The 7,500-nt window shown below is 45.0% G+C and overlaps 1 protein-coding gene across 4 annotated transcripts in view; it reads right to left on the bottom strand.

Moving 5' to 3' along the window:
• epha3 (eph receptor A3) overlaps positions 1-7,500 on the bottom strand; it is a 143,337-nt gene that overhangs the window by 19,567 nt on the left and 116,270 nt on the right. For 3 of the 4 annotated variants that reach the window (XM_054746487.2, XM_054746488.2, XM_015965542.3), the window contains exons 8-12: positions 7,384-7,489; positions 6,984-7,048; positions 5,946-6,071; positions 4,656-4,841; positions 1,933-1,994 (exon numbers count right to left, since the gene is read on the bottom strand). In XM_054746487.2, coding sequence (XP_054602462.1) covers positions 1,933-1,994; positions 4,656-4,841; positions 5,946-6,071; positions 6,984-7,048; positions 7,384-7,489 — 545 coding nt within the window. The remainder of the gene's footprint in view (positions 1-1,932; positions 1,995-4,655; positions 4,842-5,945; positions 6,072-6,983; positions 7,049-7,383; positions 7,490-7,500) is intronic. The other variant, XM_015965543.3, reaches the window with a different exon arrangement.

Here is a 7,500-nt window from a genome sequence, read left to right as displayed (position 1 = left end):
AGAGCACAAGGTGAGTTTAATAATTGTGATTTCAGCTCTGTTGGCCAGCTAGAAGTAAAAATGGAAGTGGTGAGAACAGCATAAAGGGAGACTCGGCAGTTTTGGCTGGCTGTTAGCCCCCTCTATCCGTTTAGCAGAACCAAAACCAACCTCCTCGCTGTGTGGTTGTTGTTTTTTAACACCTTAATCGAACAGCTGAAATGTCTCCCAGCCTTCATTAGTGTCTACAGGAACAGTTCATCACTAAATTAAAAACATCACTTGTATTCATGATCGAAAACATGCGGGAAATGTGCTGGAAGCAGACTGCAGCACCAGGTGTGTCAGCTCACTTTCCAACAGACCAGACCGGCACTCTGAAGTTGCAAATGCAGTATGCTGGCCACAGGGGGCGGTGGGGGGTCTGAGTGACATTTCATTAACCCTGTAAAGGGTCATTTTAGCGCACACTGGCTCAAGAAACTGATTTATAAACATGAAACAGTTGCCAAGTATCCCTTTAAAGAGCAAGTCACCCCCTACAAGAAACTTACTTCACTCCCTCTTCATGTTCGAAAATGCAACAAATGCTGTTGCCTAGCAGACCGAGAGGGCGGAGCCACTAACAAATACACTCACACACACACAGGCTCACAACGGCATTGTGACATCATAATGTACCAGTTTACATCATAGCATACCTCTTAGCCAATAGCGGTGGCAGATTTAAATTCAAATACAGTTTTTACCTGACGACGGCGCAACACTGACAGTTTTAGGCAGAATATTTACATTTTAACTAAGATGCACTGAAGTACCAAACTATTGACCACACACGCGTCTGCAGCACGATTAGACACTCGTTTATATAGTTTATCAGTGGGTGACTTGCTCTTTAAGGTGCAATACATTTTTAACCCTACAGATAAAAATAAATCTCCAGATTTCAGCTCCAATGTGTGTGTTCTGTCTATAAGTTGTTGCAGATATCTGAATGGAAAAAAGGAACATGAAGAAAGGATGCAGGAGCAAAACAAAAGTGTCAGATGAGAAAGAACCGGTAGGAAGCCAACGATTTTAGGTAAAACATCATTTTCCTTCTGCGATGTGTCTGTTTTCTGTCTGTGGTCATAGCTCGGTTTCCACTTGCAGAGCCTTACCCTGTACTTGTCAAACACCATGTGGCAGACTGGGAGTAAGAAGAGTGTGTTTTTCTTTGAAAACCAATCAGACCCACTTCTCCTCCCATTTCATCTGCAGCCTTTATTGGACAGACCACCTGGTTGAGTCACTTCAAAGCCTTGGCAGATTCAGGATGCTGACATAAGCTATGATGCATAGTGCACAAAGCACGAGTGTGCGTGTGACACGACTCTAGTGATGAAGAACAGGCCTCTGGGAAAACACGGGGAAATAACGCTCTAACCACCCCGGTTTGTCTGGACAGAACAGACATGTGGAAAACACATAAAACATGCATCAGTGCACGTGACTCCAGGACTTCAGTGCATCTTGGTTTTGATCATTTTGGTGATTGTTCAAACGAAACAAGATAGTTAACTTATTTTGAGAATTTACAATAAAAAAATAAATACATGCCATGGAAAAAAGAATGCAAAATGCTGCATAAACAAATAAATCTGTCTAAAATGTCTCTACAAGTTTTTATGATGCTGATTAAAATTCAAGCCGGCATGTAGATGAGTTCCAGTTCAAACGCTGAGCCGACGAATCAGTAAACAAGTAAAGATTCACGACAGGAGTCAGAGCAGAAGCCAACGGTTTGAAGAAGAAAATTCAAATTCAGATATGAAATCTAAAAGTTGGTCGTTATTTCTCATATTTTATGGGTCATGAGTGAAGTTGTTCATGGTGCACCTGTTTGGTTTAAAGGCGACTTTTCCATCAGTTTTCTGATGCATTCAAGTTGATTTTGCATTAATGATCACTTACTCTTAAGAAACTGTCGAGGGATCCGTTCTCCATGTACTCCGTGACGATCATCACGGGCTTACCTGCAAAGAGGGAAATCCAGTCACCGGTGGCATTTCTCCAGACAGATAAATACATCAGAAGGAGGAGTTTCCTGCTCCAGGAGCTCAGGTTTATTCTCTGAAATGGAAAGGTCAGACCTGGACAAGATGGAGCGTTGACTTCATTTAAAGCAGAAATACGAGAGCTTCATGTTTTACCACATTTACAGACGGGAGCATACGAACGGGCCGGTCTTTGTCACGGTTTTAGGACTCCAGCAGGTCACACTGTGACATCTTTACTCCTGTGGAGGCCTGACTGTAAATCTGGCTGCCGGTTATCATCCGAACCTCAAAGACCAGAGCGAGGTTCACGGCAGGAAGAGAGAGAGGGACTCTTTAAATCACTCATAGCTGAACTGAGAGTCCGAGAGTTGTCGGTGTCCCAGACGGCTTTGTTCCCCCCGCTTCACACCGGCCGCGTGCTTCTCCTCCATTTTTAAACTGATTAATGTGCCCCCCCCCCCTTTTTATTCCTGACCTACCTTTTCTTTGTTACCCCATCCCTCTCCTCCTTCTCCATCCCTCTCCTCCTTCTCCATCCCTCTCCCCCTTCTCCATCCCTCTCCCCCTTCTCCATCCCTCTCCCCCTTCTCCATCCCTCTCCTCCTTCTCCATCCCTCTCCCCCTTCTCCATCCCTCTCCCCCTTCTCCATCCCTCTCCTCCTTCTCCATCCCTCTCCCCCTCCTCCATCCCTCTCCTTTACGATAATGAGAATACCTCTCCATAACTGTCTGAACAGACACAGCGTTTTTAGGTGAGCTGGTAGGAACAGACGTGTGTAATGGACTTAGAGATTAAATATGCAAACACGTGTGGTTACACTGCAAAAATTGATTTTTAAGAAAATAAAAAATCTTGTTTTAATAAATTGTATCTGTGTTTATCTGCAAAAAGAGGCTCTGCTTGAAATACGATCAATGTTCCAGATTTTCTGGTTTTGAGAAAGAAGAGATTGTTAGAAATGCCACCACAGGCAGTTCTACCCAGTCAACTTTAGCTCCACCTCATCGGCAGGTTTGGTTTTACTCAAAACAAGAAAAATGGAACATAATTAACAATATTTATCTTATTTCAAGCAGTGCTGTTTGTGCAGATAAGAATATTTTTCTTTTTAGACTAAAAATGAGATTAAATGTATTAAAACAAACCATTTATACTTTCTTGAAGATCAGTTTTTGCAGTGTACACAAAGAGAAACTTAGACTCTATGTAATTTAGGCCGATTGTTCTCTGTCAACATTATTTATTACTACTTAAGCTTTTTTATTACCACTCAGCCCGTTTGACTTAATAACGTGTATTTACTTTGAACAGTTGCAGAACTTTCACACACAATCACAGTAAAACGTCTCATCAGTCAAATCAAGATGGTGTTAAACAGCTTCCGCCCACACCCACTCCCTAAAAGGCTGTGATGGATCGCTCCTTTTACCAGGGAACACACACACACACACACTTCCCTTACCCTCTCCATTCTTAACTTTGGCAATAAAGACTAAGGCCCCTGAGTCCCTTTGTTCTGTCAGCCCGAGTGGGAGCCTATGCGAGCAAATGCAGACGTGTGTGTGTGTGTGTGTGTGTGTGCGTGTGTGCGTGTGCGTGTGTGTGTGTGTACGAGTAAGGAATAAAAAATACGTGTGTGTGTAAGTGTGTATGTGTTCCTTAAAGTATGCAGCCTGTGGATCAGCCAAAAGCAGCAGCAAGGTAAATGGGGTGTGAAAGTCTCAGGATTATTAAGAATTAACAGGAGCAGCTTAATATATCATCCCTCAGCAGTGTGTGTGTGTGTGTGGTGGTGGGGGGGGGGGGGGGGGCATATCAAATGGACCCTCTAAAACTATGCTCTGCACTGGTGCTGCTCCACACGTGTTCAGGGCATCCCTCTAAATGTCGAGCACACATGCAGCCACAGAGCAAGGTGCTGGTGTGTGTGTGTGTGTGTGTGTGTGTGTGTGTGTGTTTGTGTGTGTCCATCAGTATTGGAGCGGCACGTGAAAATCCACTTCTGTCTTCTGGGAGAATTTCTGAGCCCTTGAGCAAAAACTTCTGAATGCTTCAAGACCGCAGCGCAGAAACTAAATAAAAGAGCGATCTTTCCAAAGAACGCAGAAGTTCCTTCCTGAAGACATCAATGAGCGGTGAAACCAAACAACAACACTAACCAAACTAATTAAGACACCAAAATAAGAGAAGAAATGAGAACAACCGTAAGTACCTGGCGAGGCAAGGGCCTCAGGGAAACGTGGAAGGCTGTCCCGTGCCTCAGCGACAAAGTTCAGACTCATTATTTCGCTCTTTCGGAGTCACTCTCCCCTTAAAGAGGCCTTCTGAGTGCTAACGGTAGCCTTAACGAGAGCCCCAGAGGGGTGCAGGGCACAGATATGGATTTATGGTTGCTTAGCATACAGACTTTGACCAGAGCACATTGATCTGCAGAGATTTATCAGTAAAGCTCCTCCCTCCCTCACAGCCTGTTGGAATGAGGATGAAAACGCTCTGACTGGGATTATGTTTCTGTCTAATTGATTTAATTTCATTTAAATTCAATTTGCAGATCACCCAACAGCATAAAACCTGGTAGGAAACCAGAGAAACTGAAGTACATTTACCTGTGAGTACAGCGTTATAAAAGTACTTACTGCGTGTTACGACCCCCTCCAGCCTGATGATGTTAGGGTGATCAAACTGCCCCATGATTGATGCCTCTGCAAGGAAGTCCCGCCTCTGCTTGTCCGTGTAACCCCCCTTAAGGGTCTTGATGGCGACGCAGATCTCCTTCTTGCTGGGCAGCTTCAGGCGACCGCTGCACACCTCTCCAAACTCACCTGAACATCACAAACAGGAGGTTGTTACTGGTTTACTGGTTTCACTGGTGAATGTTTAGTTCCCTGACTGATACGGACTCAGAGACTCTGTGTTCAGAAGGAACTGGAAGCTGCTTAGATGGTCTGACCACTTGAAAGGCAGCGTTGTGCTGGACTTAGTAAAACACACACAGCGAGCATGTCTGTGCGAGGTGATGTCAGAGCTGAGGCGTGCAGATCTGCATGGAGTTCCATCCCTCCCTAAAGCTGCTCCAGATCAAAGAGCAGAGGTCAAACCTGGACAGGAAGCACTCTGGAGGAGCTTAAATCCCTGCCGCCCATCTAAAGACGAGTGTTCGTTCTTCCTGCTCCGCTCCGGAGCGGCCAGCGCCAGAATAAAACTTCTGACTGGAATTAGGCTGGAGGAGAGGTGTTAATTCAGGTTCATCCCTTAGATGTTAAACCGGACTCATTCCACATGAAGGAAGATTAATAGTACACTATTGACTATTGGCAATAAGATTAAATGAGGATACAGGGACATGGTTGGGTGTTTGGAAAGTATACACGGGTTAATCATTACATCACTTAATCCCCTGGATTAAATTTTACATTGTGACCAAAGCTGGGGTTAAAGCAGCTTTTTAATTTAGTTCTAATTAATTCTAGTTTCTATTTATCCTTGTTGTTAGCTGGGTTTGGTGAAAAGTGTGCTTCCACGTGAAAAATGAGAAGTGAAAGGAAAAGTAATCATCAGCTCGTGTTTCGCAGTAACGAGTTTTCTTCTGACTCTTCTAACACAGAAAAGGCGTTTCACTCTCAGATTTACGGCGAAGCGCTGCCGGGTGCTTCAGACCCCATCTCTTCTGACTGAACTGGACAGGAATCATAATGCATTACCCTCCAGCCCACACTGCTGCTCAACTTATCAGGATTACATGACGAGAGGACAAGAAGAGGGGAGGAAACTCGTTTTATTTCAGAATAAGAGCTCAAAGTCACAACAAAGGAAGGAATTAGGATAACAAATGGCAGGAAAGCATACTGGGGAGCATGAATCAGTATACGGGACACAAGGCGTTAGCTGCTCTGCTTTTCTTGGCTGTACAGAGGGGCTCCTCTTACCTGCTCCCACAACTTTATCAATAGCAATGCAGGAGGCGTCCAGCTCCTTGGCGAACTCGTGAACGGCCTGGCTCGGGTCCTCGTAGGTGTGGGGGTCCACGTATGTCCTGATGCCCGGCAGACGCACTGCAGCAGAGGAGGAAGAGCACCTGAACGGTCAGTCAGACTGAACAAGTGACCCGTTAGAGCAGAGGGACGCACGTTTTTAGGAACCGCGTTTATTCTTTCAAACTTAAAAAAGAAGAAAATCAGACCATTCTGCAGGCTTGATGCTGGTTCCTGTTAGAAACTTTTGTAAAAGTGCAGTTTTGAGTCCCCCCACCCCCCCGGGTTTTCTGATTAAATCCGACTCTTTTACGACGGCATTAATCCGTTCTTCTGTGCTTCCTGGTACAAACTTGTAAACTTCAAATTGTGTTTTCTTAAATGTTCGGCGGGGATTCAGGAGGCATCTGGGCGTGACAGCGTTTTATGGCAAACCGGCATAAGATGTGGACCAATCATTGGAGTGTTGAGGTTTTATTGTAGCAGTCCAGTCGTGGTAAAGCTCACGCTCCGTGACTGAACCGTGGGGATTATTTATGAGGCTGTGGGCAGAGGCGGCTCTGTGTCCGGGTGGCAAAGCCGAGGCCCGGGAGGAAGTGAAAGGCAGGACAAGGCGGCAGCACGGACACGAGGAGCCTCCGTCCCATTTCTAATGCAAACGTTAAAACGTCTCATGGCAAAGTTTTCTTGTATTTATAGAAAAAAATGTAATCCTAACGAACTTGTTAGTTTAGCAGGAAAACTCTGGAATGTGGCGTTTTAGGAACAGTCCGCACCACAATGCTGTTCTCATCCTCGTCTGCTCATACAATCACATAAACACCAAAGAAGCATCAAGCAGAAAATTACTTCAATCTAAAGATGAAAGATTTGTCTTTTTGGGAAACAAAAAAATAAAAACACAAACATTTTTACAGCTATTTTCTATTTTGTTTGTGTCAAACGAAGGCGACAGACCAGAAGATACCCAGTAGAAGAGCGAAGTATACTTACAGTGGCCGTTGCCAAAGTGAAGTCTTTTCTCATCGGGATGTTTGGATCTGCTGCAGCAACAAAACCTGCCAAGTCAGACCAAAAAATAATAAAAAAATTGGTACCAGAGTCACAATTTCCCCTGAGACTTCCCCACGGGCTCAGCCCAGGGGCTGGCGTGTGAAATCCCAGCTTTCATAAACCCAAAGAGGATCAGTAAGTCCTGTAATGTGCCGTGTTTGTACACTCCTCACCGCCACACACCTGCTTACAGACATAGCGTCCTCAGTAACGGGCACATATTACAAAAAAGGACAGGAAAGGGAAGGTTTGGATGGTAATTCTGTAAATTCAACATAATCAGTTCAGCTGAGGACGGAGAGGAAGTGGACTGATTTGACCGAAGGGGTTCAGGACGAACCTGCCAATCAGGACGTAGAGCAGTACAGTGAGGAGGATGATGGCCACAGCAGAGGAGACCGCAATCAGAACAACCTGGCTGCTCTCGCTGGAGATGGAGAAGGCTGCTGAAAGACAG

This window comes from Nothobranchius furzeri, chromosome 14 (genome assembly GCF_043380555.1).
Source record: "Nothobranchius furzeri strain GRZ-AD chromosome 14, NfurGRZ-RIMD1, whole genome shotgun sequence".
In the NCBI taxonomy this organism is placed as follows: Eukaryota; Metazoa; Chordata; class Actinopteri; order Cyprinodontiformes; family Nothobranchiidae; genus Nothobranchius; species Nothobranchius furzeri.
Note: the sequence above shows the minus strand (reverse complement) of the source record. Positions and strands in the feature narration are given on the sequence as shown.